We start from the raw sequence: 18,641 nt of genomic DNA on the forward strand, positions 1-18,641 counted from the left end.
TGATATGCTAGATATATTATTAATATACTATTATTATATTGTTACTATACAAATATTCAGTCATGTCTAGACCTTTTTGAGCTAGAACCTTCCTCATCGCCATCATTATGCTTTGATCTTTTCTTTTCTTTCTTTTCCTTCTTTTCCTTCTTATCTTTCTTGTCTTTCTTATCTTTTTTGTGAGACTTTTCTTTTGTGATCAACTTGTTTTCGTAGGATTCTTCTTCTGGTGCTTCAAAGTCTTTTAATCTTTCTTGTTTTTTAACTTCGCTTGCTTCTTCTTGCTTGTCACGCTTCTCTTGTAATTTCTTCATTTCCTTTTCTTTCTTACCCAAGAAATACTCACCACTTTCAATTTGTAAATCGACCTTTCTTGGTAATTGAGCTGGTGGGAATGGAGTGTAAACCTTCTTCTCCTTCTTATCAGTCTTCTTGGACTTCTTACGAGCGACATTTCTCTTTCTAAACATCGGCAAGAATCTGGACCAGTCTTCATGGGCCAATTCTGGGTTCTTGGCCAATTCTTGCTTGATCATCAACTCTTTGATGTAGTAGATAGGGTGGACATTCTTCATGCAATCTTCAACGACTCTTCTAACTTCTTTCAACCCTTTGAATGGACCCATAGCACTCACAGTGTTACCTTGAACTAAAATGTAGCACTTGGTTAATAATTCCAAAGCCTTTAATGTGTTCCCATTTGGTCCAACCAATCTTTGTCTTCTCTTGACAAATCTATCTTTATTGGTAACAAAATTACCGATCTTGATAACATCACAAGCAATATCGTCTTGTAAAATTTTCACTGCTTGAGGGAAAGGAACAGATCTAGCCAACAACTTGATTAAGTCTCTAGCTTTCAAAATAATTGCAGGGTCGAATGTCTTTCTCGTGGTCTTGACTGTCATAGATCCCTCAACTAAATCTAACTGACAATCAATGAAGTATTTATCCAAAGTCCGCGTGACATCACTCCAGATTGTTCGTAAGTACTGTTCTCTGTATTTTGGAAATAAGGTCATAAATGAGGACTCTTCTGTGAAGTGTAACCCAGATGCATTATCTTCTGGCTTGAATTCTTCTATAGCCCATTTGTCTATATCTTCAGTATCCCATGGCTTATCACGATTATGAGTTGACACCATCTTCTTCTTTAATTAGCTCTACTATTGTGCTAAAGGGTATCTGTTAATTTTTAGTAGAGAATTTTTTTTAAGGATGTAAAGGTCACGTGAATTTTGGCATTTTATGAGATGAGGTCTAAAATCAACTGAAGTGTTAAGATAAGCATCTCTAAGCAGCTAGTTGGTACGGTACGATGGCCAAGCAAAACAAGGTTAACAAGAAACACATTGGCGGTAGATCTACTGGAAATGCCATCAAGAAAACTAAATCTGTACAAAAGCCTGTGTCGAAGAGTAAATTAAAGCACCAATCAAAATCTACTAAAGAGAAAATTAATAGGTTGAATGCCAATATGGCCGAATACAACGAAGTCAAGGACTCCTTGATGAATATGGAGAAGCCGGCGCCTGTGAAATATGCGCTAGATGCGAAGGACCTTCAAGCAGATTTGAAAAAAGATGAGGAGATTAAGGCCCAAAATAAACTCGTCGAAAGCGATATATCGAAACAACTAGAATTGATAACCGGAATGGGGTTATAGTATGTCGCTAATATTCATGCTGGGTCATGAATCCTTATTTAAATCCTATGTATATAGAGCTGTCTGTACCAATATATCGTTGTCATGTAAGAATAGCATGGTTGTCCACTTCCATATCCACTTGTAAAATCCAACAGCCGAATGCTACACGACACTTATCTTTGGCCTATAAATAAACGTGTTCACTATTCTACTATACACTGATTCAATTTGGCTTGTATTTTCTATTTGGTGGTTAAGATTTAAGCATAAATATCTGCTTGTCGAGTCGCATCCGATTCACAACCTATTATTATTAGAATTCCACGCATAGCCTATGTCTGTGCAACAATACATAAGCGGTAGGCACTACATAACCTTAAGTGCCCAGAGCCAAAAGAAGGGGTACGCCTTGTCAAATTGATTCCAATTTGTCGCTTCTTTACGTAAATCATGGCTACTGATTATGTAAATATATGACAAAGGAGTCGAACGCGACACGTCTCTATTCTGCAATTAAATTTTAACCTAAAACAGGTTAAAAAAAATTCATCACCTAGATGAATTACGTCTAAAGAAAGGATTTCGATATTTATTCTTCTTTTTCAGCAAGTCCATATTATTGAAAATAGAAGACTTAACAGAAAGTTTTGAAATCAACAAAAATTCCTTCGCTTATAGACCTCAATTGAATTGTAATTTATTGAGAGAGAATTGGTAACATAGTGGACACAGTATTTAACAATATTATCCAACTTTTGAAATTTTTTGCAGAATTGACAACTTTTTAAATTATACAATAAGCACATGTCTTCACATCAAAGACAAGATTCGATAGCGTCGTTAAGCTCGACAGCTACGGGTAATATCCATCCACAGAAGATAGGGCCATGGAAGCTAGGCAAAACTTTGGGAAGGGGAGCAACTGGAAGAGTTTTGTTGGCCACTCATCAGAGTACTGGACAGAAAGCTGCTGTTAAGGTTGTATCCAAATCAGAATTAAACGATGACGAAATAAATAAGAAGTCCGCGGACGAGGCAGGGTTGCCATACGGTATAGAGAGAGAAATTATCATCATGAAGTTGTTGACACATCCAAATGTTTTGAGATTGTACGATGTTTGGGAAACATCAAAGGCGCTTTATTTGGTTCTTGAATACGTCGAGGGTGGTGAGTTATTCGATTTGTTGGTGGAAAGAGGACCATTACAGGAAATTGAAGCCATTAAATACTTCAGGCAAATTATACTAGGAACCGCCTATTGCCACGCGTTAGGTATTTGTCATAGAGATTTGAAGCCAGAGAACTTATTATTGGATGCGGGATTGAATGTCAAGTTGGCTGATTTTGGAATGGCTGCTTTAGAAAGCAATGGCAAATTGCTTGAGACTTCATGCGGTTCACCTCATTACGCCGCTCCTGAAATTGTTAGTGGATTAAAATACCATGGTGCAGCATCTGACATTTGGTCTTGTGGGGTTATATTATTTGCGTTGTTAACTGGTCGATTACCATTTGATGACGAAAATATCAGAAACTTACTTTTGAAGGTCCAAGCTGGCAGTTTTGAAATGCCGTCTGAGTTAAGTTCAGAGGCTGTGGACTTGATAGATAAGATGTTGACTGTAGATCCTATGAAGAGAATTCCAACTGATAGAATATTGTCTCATCCCTTATTAACTAAGTACCCAATTCCAAATGAAGATTTAATAAGTGTCAAAAGTTTGCCACACCCTGAAACTGCCTATAAGTCTTTGGGTTCGGAAAAGAACATTGATAAGCAAATCTTGCAAAATTTATCCATTTTATGGCACGATAGATCCCAAGAAGACATTGTTGAATGTTTACTAAAGACGGGATCAAATCCCGAGAAGACTTTCTATGCGTTATTAATGAGATACAGACATAACCAAGAAGAATCTACTGGCTCTTCACCAACAAGATCAGATTCGCAAAACTATAATAATAAGACTACTAACAAGGATAATAATAGAAAGAAGAGAATGAGCCAAGTCAGTGCTTCAACGTCAAGAAATAGACCAGTCCTGTTTCAATACAAAAACGGCGTAAGATCCTCAATCAGTAATGGAAATGGTAGACTTTCAACACCCTCAAGCGTCAGTAACTCACCTCGCAAATCTCCTGCCCGTCGTTCTTCTAATAGGTATTCTTTTGCTCAATCACCAAGAAAATTTGGTGGAACAAGTGATGAATCTACCCTCCGTAGTTCTTCAGTCCCAAGAAACATTTATAATGAAATTGTTAGCGCCCAAAGAAACGGACAAGCTGCTATGCCTCCTCCTTTGCCATCCAAGGATAATATGGATTCCAAGTCCAATCCGATTGTTAACGAGATAAGTAATCAAGACTTATTATCTTCGGCTAAGATCTCACCAACCAAGAATAAGAGAAGTTCAGTTATCAGAAATAGTATTTCTAAAAACAGATTGTCAAAAAGAAAATCAAGAACTTCTTTCACGCCGGGACTTAAGCGTAATTCGATCACAACTAAATTATTATCTACGTATGCTAAGTTAGCAGGTGAAACTGATTGGGAATTCATGGATAAACAAACAAAGAGGACTTCAGCTACATTCGCCACTTTATGTGATAAGATTTTCAACCAAGAACAATATGATGAAGAAGATGAAAAATTGATTGACGAAGAAGAGAAACAAGCAAAGGAATATGAAAGATTAATGGAAATAGAAAGGAAAAAGCATGAAGCTGAATTAAGAGCCAGGAAAGAATTAGCTAAACAAAGGAAAAGAGAAAAGAGAAAATCTTTGCTTTCATCTAAAAAGCTATCTATATTGGTCAAGGACGATGCAAACAACAGTGAACAAGATATAACTGTAACTGATTCGGATGCACTTTCTCAGCCAAAAAGACAATCCAGGAATCAAGCTATGCGTTCAATTTCTGAAGGACATGCTAAGGAAAATGATGATTTGACGAAGGAGGATCTTGAAAATTTAAAAAGAAGATCGGTAACTCAACCTACTCCTAGAAGAAGAAAAACTCCAGTTTTAACCAGAAGACCAGTTTCAAGATTGGATCCTTTATGGACTGCGTATGAAAATGAAGAAATAGAAAGGGCCCAAGATGCGTTAGAAGCTGAATATAGGGACGCTGATTTCAAGACCAAAAAGAAAATTAATAGAGAATCTATGGTATCGGTTATGGATGTTAACAAAGATGATGAAGGTTATGTCGATGAAGACCAAAATGAGGCTACAGCTACAGCTAACTCTCCTAGTTATGAGTTGCCTGCACCAGATATGGAAAGATCTGATTTGAGTGACGAGTATATGAGTGAAATCAGAAAATCCAGATTATTAAATTCTCAGCTAAATATTAATGCAATTGCCAACGGTGAAAAAGAAGTCAAGCCAAAAAAGAGACAAGATGAACCAAAAACGCTAATTGGAGACGTAAGAATCCCAACAGTTACAAGAAAATCAAGATGTTTTACAAATTCTAATAAAAGATTGTCTGTTTTGAGTATGTACTCAACCAAGCAATCGTATCGTGATTTGAATTCGATTTTAGGAGAAGGTGAAAATGATGAGAATACTGAAGTGGATGGACAATTACCACATTTAAGGACCAGTTTTGCTGACAGATTGGACAGAGCAGGTTTACCGGATGCTGAAGAAGATGAAGAAGAACCATTAGATGAAGGTTCTATTATGGATTTTGATCAGCATCTTGCAAATAAGCGTTCGTCATATTACGCTGGTGATAAATCGAGAAGGCAATCAAGATATTCCACAACAAAACGAAGTTCACAAGCTCCAACTGTAGATGTCCCAGCTATTCCTAAGAAATCAAGCAAGGATGTTGATGGTGAAGATGATACTTTCGTCACTAAGAACGATGAAGTTCATAGAAGAAAGAGCGCTTATTCTGAAAAAAATGTTAATCCTAATAAAGACGAAGATATGATTTTTGAGAATATAAAGTTACCTAACGAGGATAGAAGACAATCTGCTGCTACTTCTAAGTCGAACAATAAGAAGTCGTTTCTACCAAGTGCCGAATCTATGTTAATACCTAATGTTGATAATATTCCCGAAGATACCAAAACGAGGAAAACAGACCCTCGCTCTCAACCATATGAAAAGGTTCGTAAACCTAAGACTACTAATGGGGGATTAGAACTGGCTGATCAAGAGGGCCAAGCTAAAAAACCATTGGTAGATACTACAAATGAGCCTAGGGAGAACCAAAAAAGAAAGGGCTCCATTTTCCGTAAGTTATCATGGGGCTCTAAAAAGACAATGGACAATACAACTACTCAATTACCATCTCCAGCTGATTCAAGGGCTGCTTCAGTTGAAGAAAAGCCAAAATCAAAATCTGGATTCTTTAGATGGTTTTCAAATAGTTCAAATCAAGCTGGTATTGAATCGGAGATTAGAAGGTTTAAAACAATCTTGCCTAAACAAGAAATGTCTTCCGCCTTATTTGCATTATTAAATTCGTGGTCTAATTTCGGATTGAAGAATTTGAGAAACGATACTGTCGGTTACAATATAACTGGTGAAATTTCTAAGAACAATGCATTTAACTTAAAGAATTGTAAGTTCAGAATAAAAGTCAATCCTAGAGAATTTAACCAAAAATCGGAAATCGTTTGCGCAAGAGTTAAAGGATCTAAGGTTACTACTGATACCTTATTTAAGGAAATTGAAAAGGTCTTACAAAAGGAAGGAGTTATGGATGTTTGAGCCATAGTGTATATTATCTACTTTTTATTCGATTTTTTTAATTTGTTTCATTGCGCACTATTTATTTGGTATTTAGAAATTAATGTATACTAATATTGAATTTAAATTTAAGATAAATCTATTTAACTATATGTAATTCATGCCCGGTAGTAGTTAAGGGTTGCATACTTACCTTGGCTTTTTTTTTCTTTAATAGATACTTTATTCCAGTTCAGCTATACGAGAAGAGTCAGAAGCAGGAAGCTTAACAAAGGAATGGTTGTTATCAATCATAAGAACGAGCTCCGAACTATCATTTTCCTTTGAAATAACGAACTTATTAGTATCTGCATCAACTTGCTTCTTGGGCTCAATAAAAGTAGGCCCAACCGTGTCAGTAATTTCTCCAACGCCCCATTGGGTTAACATGGAAGAGAATGCAGTTGCTAAAGCAATTTCCCTGTCAATCTTGCTTTCATTAACCAATACTTCAAAATCAAACTTAAATTGTCTCATCAATTTAACTTTAGCTACTCTTTCTCTGATCTCTTCAGCTCCTCCATTTGGATTAATTACCTTCTCTAAAAACTTGGAACCTCTTGCCCAAGTATATTTTGCACCATCATTGGTATAAAAGCTTCGATTCCCACCACCTAAACCGTAATCAACACTTATGTCACGATGAGAAATTCCAGATTTCGTGTGGAAGTCAACAGAACTACTAAAGACTCCAGAATTAATAGTAGCAACCTCCCGTCTTTCAGGAAACGTTAACATGTTCCAAATAGGATTAATTGCTGACAATCTTTCGATTGTATACAATTGCACACCATCATTTCCGAAAACTTTAATGTTTCTTTGTCTATCGTTTCTATCGCGACGGACGTAAAAAGGGACCGGATGGTCATCTAATGGTACCACAGTTGCAGCTGAAGTATGAATATCTAGCAAATTCTTCATTCGTAATTGTTCTAAAACATATGTACTAATCGTGAGTGCGGTGTATAAGCCAAGAACAGCACCAGCTTGAATAACTTGGGACATCTCTAATTGAGTTGAATGAAGAACAAAATCAAATAAATGAAGTGTGAAGAAGTAAAGCCTATTTATGTGTTTATAAGATTTAGAACTTGACCACAATTTAGGTGCAAATATAATTTCCACAAACGAGAAAAGGGTCGCAAATACATTTTTGATACATCCTTACACCGATATTGATAAACAAAATTCTAGTTACTAAATGCAATTTATTAATATATACTAAGACACAAGAAATGAAGGCCAAAATATAGGATTAGAAAGAAGTATGTTTAGAATATACCCCAAACATCTTCACACCCATGACAGAATTTAGAACATGCAACCGAAGCGGATAATGGATAATCTGAAAGACCTATTTTTTCATCGACGAACTCATCAGCAAAATTATCTTTACCTCTTGCCATAGCACCAACAAATACACATATACTTTCATCCTCATCCAAGGTTGACACGTAATCTTGAACTCTCCTGATCTCTGCGTCAAACGACAAGGTGATCTTACGACACTTAGTAGGTAAATGGTCCGTAATTGGGTTTTTGATAACTTTCAATAATTTTTCTTCAGAATTAACAGAACGAATACTCAATTTATGTAATAATTGCACCATCAATCCAGAGAATCTCTTGAAGGTTCTTGGAATTCTCACAGTAGGATTTACCTCTATTAAAACACCTCTAGCAGTTTGAATATACACCTGTAATTTACCAGCTTTATTTATAGGAGAATCCAATAATGTCAATAAACATTGATGGGTGATATCTGGTCTAGCTTCTGCGATATCTCTGCCCATCTTTCTTAACAAACCTTGGTGATCGTCACAGTTTAATAAAGCAAATTTATCTCCACTTTGACCTTTGCTACTCATCTTATGTGTTTCCAAACATGCTTGTGATAATACTACAACTAATCTCTTGGTGGTTTTATCCCTGGAGCTAATTGCAGTTGGTTGAACCGGAACAAGCGATGCTGAAGGGGCCGATGGCTTTTCTTGTTTATTAACTTCCGTATTTTCAGCCATTTTTCTTAATGACTCACGAGTATATTATTGGAAATGCTGAATAACGTCACTTAAAGTATATATGACTCTTAGAACTGACAGAGTTGTAATGCTAGTCAATTATACTAGTTATATCGATCTCGAAGAAATTTTTCATCAGAAATAAATTTAGAGATGAGCCGCAAAGTGTTTAGTACGAGAAACAAGTGCACGACTAAGTTATAGATAGTACTGTTATATGTATACACTAATTACTAACACATTATCATCATTTCAATAGAAATGGAAATATCTTGAGGGATTAGAACAATGTCGCTTTCAGATGACGATTTTGATGACGACGACGATGAAATTTTACTTGCATTAACTAAAGTTAAATCAACTCAAAACAGACAAGTAACAACTCCAAATAATATTGATAAACCAACACAGAATAATAATAATACACAGCTACCTAGCGATGATATTCAAGTTAGGTTAAACCGCTCAGATGGAGAAATTGCAATACTTCGAGCACAACTTCAACAATTGCAAAATCAAAAGCAAGAAGACTTGAATAAGTTGAAAGAATCGTATAATATTGATAAACTAAAAAATGATGAACAATTGAAAGCGCTTAAGTTCACTGTTCAAAAGTTAGAGGATGAAAAGAAGTTTTTAAATAATGAGCTCAGGGGTGCAACAGCAATAAAAAGAAGAAAGCTTCCAAATAGGGTTGATGAATCTATGATGGATATAGACGCGATGTCCATTCTGGACCCCCAACAAGCTAATGGAGTAACATATAAACACGAACAAGCAGAATCTGTTGAGCCAGAGACGGAATTGAGGCCCATATTACCACAAAAAGTTATAAAGATACAAAATGATGCGTCGCTCTTCACTGATCATATTTGGAATCATTGCATAAATGGGAGTAAGCGATCAACACTCAACTACCTCAGCAAGATCTATGTGGATACTGATATTCTGGTTCATGACTTTAGAACAAATGCGAAAATGCCCTTGTCTACTGCCATAACTGAATATCTCATGTTGAAGAAAAACCTGAGGCTAGATGAACTTGTTGCAGAATTCACGCAAACATTATCTGACTTAGTCGAGATCCTTGTGGAAAAGAAGCTTATCTTATCAATCCCTTTTTTACTAGCATTGATACACGCGTCTTTGAACTTTAGATCATCAGCAGTCAGTCAAGCATCTATTAAAGCATTATTAGAATCAATTTGCAAATTAGCGTTAAATTTTACATTTTTATTAGACTCGAGTCAGGACGAAGAGGATTTTATAAATTATCATGATGTGCCTAATCAGGTCATGGTGTTAGAGAAATTTGCACTTGTATGCTGTCTTGATATAATAGAAAAATTGATGTCTTTATCCTCGCTTTTTGGAGCAAGATTTATTGATACAATTTGGAAAGAAAACTACATTAAAGTTGAATTATTTAGAAAATGCCTACCCGAGAATACTGAAAGATTCAAAAATTTTGCACAGATTAATTTGATTTATAATTTTGTTGAAATACTAATGTCATCAATAAGTGAAACCACATTTGCATATGATGGTGCACCTAATAAGGTGCTGAATGAGTCTATAATAAATTCTCTTTTAAAAGTATTTCTTATTGATTTACCCGTTAAAGATGATTTCATGTTCTATGGGTTGAATAGGATAATAGGAAACAATATTGATTTTAACAAAGTGGATTGCATAATACCAACTTCTGAAACATTGCTAAACCATTCAATGATATGTAGGCCGTGTCCTATTCCCTATGAATATTTACTAGAAAAGATGGTTCCAGTGAAGAAAGAAAATAACTTGAACAGCAAAGACCTACAGATGAATCAATTAGCATTCGAACTACAGTCGAAGCATGAATTTCATGTCCTTAATCTAAGGTTAAAAGTCGCAACTTTGTTAGAGTCCTTTATTGTGACAAAGTCAAGTACACAGATATTTGAGCTGAAAGAATATATCAAGTCCATCGTAAGAACTATAGGCTTTGAACAGGTTTTCATAATGAGATCTCCTAGATCTAGAACAATATATTTAAGAATTCAAATTATAGCCGTACTAGTTAGAATTCTTAATTATATTTCATCGGAAGTTCGAGGTCTTAATAATTTGATTTACCCCGAAACATTGTACGAAATCTTTGTTATACTTCTGAGAATTGCGTTTGGATCCAATTCACTCTCTTCCGAAGCACATAGTCTACTTTTGGAAATCAGAAACAGGTACAAGTACGATAAGGCCGTGTTCAACGATAATTGCGAAAGAAAAGCTCGTGAGATAAACCACATCACATTTAGTGATCTACATACAGATGGGAAAGTGGTAGCAGATATCGAAAGTGAATTGGCCAATGGATTGGAGTTCCCCTATGAAACTGATACTATTGAATTAGCCAGGGAAATATTGGATCTCTGTGTCACTCATGAAGAAGCCGATAACTTGTACTTTAACATGAATAACGAAGACTTCAACTTTGACGAGATGGCCCTAGTCGATGATTGATCTACAAATATTTTCTCAAACAAGCACCAGATATGATACAAATATTTTATTTATGATATACGTAAACGTCAATACATAACGAAACTTAAATAATATGTGAATTATTTAATGATAAATTAATATCCAATAAAAAGCAACCTTTTATTACATTAAAATTCTTTATTTATTATGTTTTTGTAAATAATCATTTAATTTAAGCGGATTGAGGTTTAGCGACACCAGTTTGGAAGCCGTTCTTGAATCTTCTAGAAACGTGCTTTAAGTAAGCCATACGACCAGTACCGGTAGTTCTTCTTCTCTTAGCCTTTTGTGCCCAGTTGTGAGATCTCATTTTAGCAGCTGGGTATCCACAAGAAGAACAGGTCTTCTTTTGGACGTGGAATGAACGCTTACCACATCTGTTACATAAAGTGTGGGACTTGTTGTGACGTTTACCTAAAGATGGAGTACCTTCTATTAAAGGTGTTAGTATTGCTATTTTGTGTGCTTTATCCACTCTCGCTTTCTGAATGTGTACGGTACTAATGACGATTTATGTCCCATTTTTCCCTCTATAAATTCATCCTTTCCTATCCCTTTCCTTCTATTCTTTCCATTACTTTCATTCTCCTTTACACGGTCCCTTTCTGAGCCATTATTCACTGTTTATTCTTTTCTATCTTCGTCTTCATTTGCTTCTTGGTTCGTCACCACCTCATCTCTATATTCGTACTTTCAATACTTCGTACACATTCACAAATCAAGCTGTGGTATGCTAACGTTTCAGAAACGATAGTCTATATAAAATCCTCACATACTACCCATGATGTCTAATTATTTATGTAGTTATTTGATCAAAACTATGCTAGCCTTCTTTTACAAAATTTTCACTTACAATACCTACTACGACTGGCTTGGTGCGTAGTAGTGAAAATTTGATGTTCGTCACGTGTGGCCGGGTAATGCTTAAGTCGAGAAAATGTGTCGCAACTTTTGTGTCACATAGATATATTCTATCTCTTATTCTATCAGCTGATATTCTGTGACTGTTGTTTCGAATTAACCTCGGGCCACAGCCCTTCGTTGCCTCAACTTTGGACAAACGCGTTTGTTCAGCGCGTCTAAGCACATATAAATAAATAAACAAACAAACAAATAATCCGTCAGTACACCAGTAATAAGAGCGATTGGTAAGAGCGGTATGGCAGAGAATGATTCGTGAAAAAGTGATTGTTTTGATTCATACGGGAAGAAGCGTGACGATCAGTGGGTAAATTGCATAACATTCGGTCATTTGTCGGTCATACAGTCATACAGTCATACAGTCAGCGCAAACATACGGTGATACTAGGACCCAGCCGCAAATTTTCTAAACAAAGTACCAGAGGAAACATAATAAACTAACCATTAATACAGATTTACCTCGTTGTCGATATATACACAATCAATTAAAATACTACGATACTTAGACGACTAACTATATTGCACGTATAAATGAGTAGTAATTATCAATTTCCACCATCGTCGCCATTGATGAGTGGCCACGGCGGCTACGAGGAGGAACACGATCCATTTGCGATCAGAGGCAAAGGAGAAAAAAGTACCGTTGATAGGGGTAGGGTGAACTATCCCACACCCAATCCATCGTCTAGTGTTGGCAGATCTTCATCGCCAAGCAGAGGAGAGGATGAGGTCAATTTGTCAGTCAAGCCGAAAAAGTCAGTTTCTTTCGATTTAGTGCGGTCAACAGCACCAAAGCAACGTAAGGAACATGCCACTGAACAGCCGAACCCCCAGAAGGTTAGGATTAATCGAGATTTCAAAATTTTGGATCCTGATGCCAAGGTTTTAAGAGTGCCATTACTTACCGACAAGACTTCATTGTTGATTGGGAGATCGTCGAGATCGTGTGATTTCTATCTCAATGCAAAGGATAAGACTATTTCGAGAACCCACATATCTATCTCGTATGACAAGCACACAAATCAGATGAGTTTGCATTGTTTAGGTTATAACGGATTTGCAATGAGGATTCCAAAGCCATGCGTCGTTTACGGTACAAATAACAAGAATGATTACATATTGATGGAAAACAAGAGTGCCCCATTATCTACTGATAATCTTGAACGTTTAGGCCTCACCGTTACCCCACGTACTATAAGATTGGAATCAAATCACACTGAATTTGTGGTCAATAGACATGAATCGGTTACTTTACCAAAATTGAATAATATCCTAATTGAAATTCGCAACAACTTAATATTGTTAAATCCAGTTGAAGATGAAGAAGACGTTACTGATGATGAAAGTCCTGTTCTAATTAATACAACAAGACCTGCTGAGGTTAAGCATAATCCAGCAGTTTCCAAGCCAAAGCCTATTTATAATACTCCAGATCAAGTTAAATTACAATTGTTGCCAAATACTCCATCGAAGAAAGAATTTAAGTGTACATCAGAAGAATCAACCCCAATTTCACATATCAAGCGCAACTTTTCGGATTCCTCGATTAAAGAGGCATTGGGATACAAACCCTTTGGAATACATCAGGATAAACCGCAAGTCTCAAATAATGATTCTCCAAAGAATGCTGATACCTTCGTGAAAGAATCGACCCCTACTACAGACGAAAGAGTACAAATGCCAACAACCCCATTAGGTGATAAATCAAATACTTTCAGTAAACCCAATACACCTAAGAGAAGAGTGCATTCTGAAGAACCACAGAAGCCTATGAAAAAGAAGAAGAGATCGCTGCAACCACAAAAGGTTGAGATTGACCAATCTTGTATTGAAGGCATTTCAAATATTCCAGAAATTAACAATATATTAGTCAATCATCTTGCATTCTCCAGGTTGTCTTCAACTCCTGCATCCTTTTTAAATACTATAAGTGCGATTACGTCTGAATTATCATTAAAGCAGCTTAGAGTTATTTTACACAATATTAAATCAATTGGTATTATTTATAGAGAAGGCAAAGATGCCGCTGGTAAGCCATTAGAAGAGGAATATTACTATATGCCTGAAAACGATGATGATACTGAGAGGCCTAAATTGGTTTCCAGCATTAAAGGACATGGTGGCTTAAGATCATGCAGAAGAACTCATAAGCAATACTATTGGAAAAAGCCAGCTCCAATTAAGAAGTAATATATGTGGTCATGTGTTAATCACAGTTTGTTTTATAGTCATTTGTATTCTAAATGTATGTTTATTTTACTATTAAAATTTTGCAGCCATTACAATGAGTATATACTTGAACTAGCGTCAACCTTTTCATTAAATGGATCTATATGAGGATAGCCATACTCCTTTCTTTGTTCTGCTGTCAAGGGTTTAGGGTTTCCGATTATTGGTTCTCCTTGTATTTTTTCAGGTTCATTATCTACTTTACGACTTTTGAAACTTCTGTACCATATTAAAATGAGCCCAATGACTATTTGCAATATCCAGATTCCTAATATAGCAGAAGAAATATATAGTTCTATGAGCAAACTCTTTTTATATGTATCAAGTAATAGAGTGATACCACTTGTAATGTTGTCGGTAAGTTTATGAATACCGCTATGATCTTTGGAATAGTTGGTCATAAAGTCTTCCGTTAGGTTTTTAGGTAACTGTGGTAGTGAAACTGACAAATTATCTACTATCCATGTTAATCCTTGTTCAATCTTAAGAAGTTTTTTCCCTATGGTACAATATACGACTGTATTGACAGGTTTACTAAATGGTGTACTAGCGAATACTGAGTTTATAGTAGTATTCATTTTCGTTAGAAAATCATTTATAGTTGAGTTTACTGACGCCGAAGCCGACTTTATATTACCAAATAATTCATCATTTATCTGTTTTTGTTGTGATCCAATGTAATTGTTTGTCTGTCTTATATAAACCGAGGTTGCATTTTCCATTAACTTGGTCATTTGGGTCTTAATATCTTTCAAATCTGTTTTGAGACTTTTAAAGCTTGTCAAGATAATTTTAAGGATAATATATTGGAGTAAGACGGTGAATAGACCAGCAATTCCGATAATGAGAACCGTTAAAGAATATGAAGTCGTAATATAGGATAACAACCAGAATACATTATCCTTTCTTGAAGGCAGAATAGAGACGAATCTTTCAATGTAATAAATCAAGCTACTATTGTATCTATTCATTATATTCCTTGTCAGAACAAAATATGATTCCTGATTTTTATTCAAAAGTATTTCATTTATCATGCGTTGGGATTTTCTCCATTTGAAATATTCAACAACAACAAATGAGGCAATTGCAAACATTGCCATGATAAGTAAGACAATTATGATTATATTGGAAGTTAGCTGAACTTTTTTGGCCAACTCCGTGTAGAATTTGTCTATATCTAACGAATTTGAACAAAAATTAACAGATGGAGTATCTGCTAATTTCAATTGGTCAGATGTAATATTTTTAAAGTGAACCAGTTCATTTAGTTCCAGGGTTATTTTCTCAAATGGTTTACTTAATAGTTTTGATGTATTTTGTAATTCGTTGAAGTCTGGTACTTTATCTTTAAACTTTTCGATATCCGTAAGTACTGACTCGGGAATTTTTACGTTTTGCAATGCTTTTATAGATAAATTAACTTTATCAGCATACTGTGAAGAATCAGTATCTTGATTTGTAAAGAACGATTTTACTTTATCAACTCCAGAGAGTAGTTTATTAATCACCTTCAGTAGTCCGTTCAACCCATCTTGAATATCTTCACTTATTGAAATAATAGTTTCATTTACCGATTTAAGGACCACTTGAGTAGAATCTAGTGCAAAATCAACGGTTCCACCAACTGCAGCTGTCAAGAGACAAACATAAGTTCCTAAGAATATATCTATATAAAACACGATTAACAGTTTTATAATAGTTATTATTGATATTAACGTCTTCAAAGATTGCATTTTCATGCTATTTAAAGTAGATGCAACCATGTGGTTGATAACCTTGGATAATTGCTCTGGTAACGAAGCTATCACTGTAGAATATGTATCAAGTGAAGTACATATTGATTCGGTATAGGATTTGAAATTCGTCAAATTGGATAGAATGGAACTCGTGAATAGATATATTTTGATTGTCATAAGAACTAATATTAGTGTGTACTTGTTGAACCATACCTGAGAGAGGATCTCGTAGTAGTTCAAAAATTGCTTCTTCATATCTTTTTCTCTTCATACATAAAAATTATACAGAATATATATCTGATAATGGATGATATAAATAATGCAGAGGTAAATGTGATTGAAACAATTATGAAACACTTTCGAAGAGTACTAAAGATAGACCAAATTGGTTACTTTTTGACTTCCGACGTTACAAGATCCATATTTTGATTCATTTTCAATAAATATAAGGGTATATACGTTATTGAAGTGTTTTCAATGACCAGTAGTTGTTCCTAAGACTAGTATAATGAAGAATTGATGTAAAAATGTCGCAATTCGGTGGCAAGATAGTATGCGCGACATTACAAAATGTCGCATTATCTAAACGTCAATAAATGAATTTTGACAAATATAATTTACTTGTTTTTATTTCATTAATAGCAACAACAATCATGTCTGACAACGAAAACCAACCAAAAGAAGAAAAGCCAGATAACACTCATATTAACTTAAAAGTTTCTGACGGCTCAGCTGAAATCTTTTTCAAGATTAAGAGATCTACCCCTATGAGAAGATTAATGGAAGCATTCTGTAAGAGACAGGGTAAAACGATGGACACATTAAGATTTTTAATCGACGGTGCCAGAGTTGGCCCAGATAATACCCCAGATGATTTGGATTTGGAAGACGGTGATGTTATCGAGGCCCATCGTGAACAAGTAGGGGGATGTTAGGATTCTTATTGCTCTACGAATTATGGGTGCTATCACAAAAGAACTGTAGTATATAGGGAAATTTTTCAAAGCCACGTATTAAGCCAGGCGTTATAGGTTTGTATACTACAATATTACGATCTTATAGAAGCTTTAACAGTTGTAGAATGAAAGAAGGTTTATGGTGTATAAGCAATTATGTGATGGAGAATAGTAAAGCATAAGCACCCAGATAGAAAATAGGGTGGAACGACTGGAGTTAATACGTGAAGTTATGCTGAAAGACCAGGGGTTATTTTTGACCGGCAATTATAAATCCAATTTCCTTCGAATCTTACCATCAAATATACAATGGGCCATCTGTTGTTTTCTATGCCTAAAAAAAGTACCTTGACTAAATAAATATGCCAAAACATTAAATATTCCGGGAACATCGTATCTATCAGGGAAATATTTCGCAGCCTTACCTTCAAATTTTCCTACCTACTAATAATAACGAATAACGCATTTTCATATCTGCTGGTCATTACATTAGTTTATATGAATGCCTCGGTAATTATGAAACCTTTTTAGCATACTTTATGGTGCTCTAAAACGCCTGAAAATGTCTCAAAAGTCTCAAACTTTCCGCAAAGTATCGAAAAGCTTAAAGCCTAAAGCCTAAAGCCTAAAGCCTAGAAGCCTAGAAGCCTAGAAGCCTTGAAATTATGTAGTCCCAAAACAACAATAAATTGTCATACAAAGCTGTCGTTTTCGACTAGAGAAAACATACGGCCAAGACTTACAAATACCAGAACGACTCGGAATTTCTAAACCGCTTTCAGACCGATTCTACAACTCTGCGACTCACCCGCGACAATCTTTCAGCACTTCTCTGGAAAATCCCCACATACATTAGTCAAACTCTTCAAAGAACAGCTCAATCGATTCACTAAGTATCCATATTGGCTTCTACTCCCACACCTCTATAACTCTACTTTTGTTAATCAATTGTCAAATGATTTCTCTCGGGCTCTAATGGCTCTGAATAATTCACTCGCACTCTCAATGTCTGCTCAATTTGAATGATGTCATATTAAAACTTACCTAAAAAGTATTAGTATTATGCAAGACTCACGTCCGTGGGCTATATCCACCGGTCGTCTGCCTTTTCACTGGTTTGGGGATGTTTCTCCGTCACTTGCTAATTTATCGGGGAACCTCGGTCCAATGGATATGGGTTGTTCCGGCGCACTCAAAAGATCGTTTCCTCTATAAATACTTGAGATGGGCTATTTTCATATCTCCAGTTTTACGTTTCTTACTTAGCTCTACTTATTAAATAATATAATCAAGATGTGCAGAGGTGAAATATGTTCAATTTGTCGTATGTATCATCGTATTAGTGGTGCAAACAAGCTGTGGGGAATCTAAAGCACTTCCCGGGGTAACTATCCAAAGATCGCTCAGTCCCCAGATTTTTTATTGCTGGTCAATTTTTCTATCCACCATGGACATAGCTCCACCCAACGTAGCAACCCGATTACTAACTATTTCTAGACTTTAAATCGTGGACCGGTTGCGGTAGCCATATTGCTTCGGTGATGGATCCAACGCCTAAAGAAAACTGGTGTACATGCGAACCTATCGATGACTCTACAAACACCAATTATCCACCCAAGGCTGGTACTGGGTTCGCAAGAAAAACTACCCCTGATAAATAGGCGATTATCTAGCATTTGTACTTGTTAATATATGTCTTGTATACTATTGAGGTCAATGTAGTGGCGTATATGTGACAAGAAGGGAGGAAAAGGTACTTACCTGCACATAGTGTCAATGAAATTATCATAAGCTTATTGTAAAGAACGTCACAACATAAGCTCGCGGTGAATGATTAAGCGAAATTAAAGGTTTTTTC

The 18,641-nt window shown here is 35.7% G+C and overlaps 10 protein-coding genes across 10 annotated transcripts; 5 read left to right on the plus strand and 5 right to left on the minus strand.

Moving 5' to 3' along the window:
* Positions 1–56: 56 nt before the first annotated feature.
* On the minus strand, positions 57–1,145 carry KRR1 (ribosome biosynthesis protein; the record flags this gene model as incomplete). The annotated part of the gene is made up of 1 exon (XM_015608877.1): positions 57–1,145. One exon carries the CDS (start codon positions 1,143–1,145, stop codon positions 57–59), a length of 1,089 nt encoding a protein of 362 aa, XP_015470278.1.
* A 173-nt stretch (positions 1,146–1,318) lies between these two features.
* AC631_00048 (uncharacterized protein) lies at positions 1,319–1,666 on the plus strand (the record flags this gene model as incomplete). The annotated part of the gene is made up of 1 exon (XM_015608878.1): positions 1,319–1,666. The coding sequence occupies one exon, from the start codon at positions 1,319–1,321 to the stop codon at positions 1,664–1,666; it is 348 nt and encodes a 115-aa protein (XP_015470279.1).
* Positions 1,667–2,452: 786 nt separating this feature from the next.
* Positions 2,453–6,379, plus strand: GIN4 (protein kinase; the record flags this gene model as incomplete). The annotated part of the gene is made up of 1 exon (XM_015608879.1): positions 2,453–6,379. One exon carries the CDS (start codon positions 2,453–2,455, stop codon positions 6,377–6,379), a length of 3,927 nt encoding a protein of 1,308 aa, XP_015470280.1.
* A 201-nt stretch (positions 6,380–6,580) lies between these two features.
* On the minus strand, positions 6,581–7,402 carry AC631_00050 (uncharacterized protein; the record flags this gene model as incomplete). Its single annotated transcript, XM_015608880.1, has 1 exon — positions 6,581–7,402. One exon carries the CDS (start codon positions 7,400–7,402, stop codon positions 6,581–6,583), a length of 822 nt encoding a protein of 273 aa, XP_015470281.1.
* A 266-nt stretch (positions 7,403–7,668) lies between these two features.
* NEP1 (18S rRNA pseudouridine methyltransferase) lies at positions 7,669–8,418 on the minus strand (the record flags this gene model as incomplete). Its single annotated transcript, XM_015608881.1, has 1 exon — positions 7,669–8,418. One exon carries the CDS (start codon positions 8,416–8,418, stop codon positions 7,669–7,671), a length of 750 nt encoding a protein of 249 aa, XP_015470282.1.
* A 288-nt stretch (positions 8,419–8,706) lies between these two features.
* On the plus strand, positions 8,707–10,920 carry AC631_00052 (uncharacterized protein; the record flags this gene model as incomplete). The annotated part of the gene is made up of 1 exon (XM_015608882.1): positions 8,707–10,920. The coding sequence occupies one exon, from the start codon at positions 8,707–8,709 to the stop codon at positions 10,918–10,920; it is 2,214 nt and encodes a 737-aa protein (XP_015470283.1).
* Positions 10,921–11,113: 193 nt separating this feature from the next.
* Positions 11,114–11,724, minus strand: RPL37B (60S ribosomal protein eL37; the record flags this gene model as incomplete). The annotated part of the gene is made up of 2 exons (XM_015608883.1): positions 11,114–11,373; positions 11,718–11,724. The coding sequence occupies 2 exons, from the start codon at positions 11,722–11,724 to the stop codon at positions 11,114–11,116; spliced, it is 267 nt and encodes an 88-aa protein (XP_015470284.1).
* A 669-nt stretch (positions 11,725–12,393) lies between these two features.
* Positions 12,394–14,052, plus strand: TOS4 (Tos4p; the record flags this gene model as incomplete). The annotated part of the gene is made up of 1 exon (XM_015608884.1): positions 12,394–14,052. One exon carries the CDS (start codon positions 12,394–12,396, stop codon positions 14,050–14,052), a length of 1,659 nt encoding a protein of 552 aa, XP_015470285.1.
* Positions 14,053–14,141: 89 nt separating this feature from the next.
* Positions 14,142–16,004, minus strand: PRM1 (pheromone-regulated protein; the record flags this gene model as incomplete). Its single annotated transcript, XM_015608885.1, has 1 exon — positions 14,142–16,004. One exon carries the CDS (start codon positions 16,002–16,004, stop codon positions 14,142–14,144), a length of 1,863 nt encoding a protein of 620 aa, XP_015470286.1.
* Positions 16,005–16,480: 476 nt separating this feature from the next.
* On the plus strand, positions 16,481–16,762 carry SMT3 (SUMO family protein; the record flags this gene model as incomplete). Its single annotated transcript, XM_015608886.1, has 1 exon — positions 16,481–16,762. The coding sequence occupies one exon, from the start codon at positions 16,481–16,483 to the stop codon at positions 16,760–16,762; it is 282 nt and encodes a 93-aa protein (XP_015470287.1).
* Between the last annotated feature and the right edge of the window lie 1,879 nt (positions 16,763–18,641).

This window comes from Debaryomyces fabryi (genome assembly GCF_001447935.2).
Source record: "Debaryomyces fabryi strain CBS 789 chromosome Unknown contig00001, whole genome shotgun sequence".
NCBI classification, from domain to species: domain Eukaryota; kingdom Fungi; phylum Ascomycota; class Pichiomycetes; order Serinales; family Debaryomycetaceae; genus Debaryomyces; species Debaryomyces fabryi.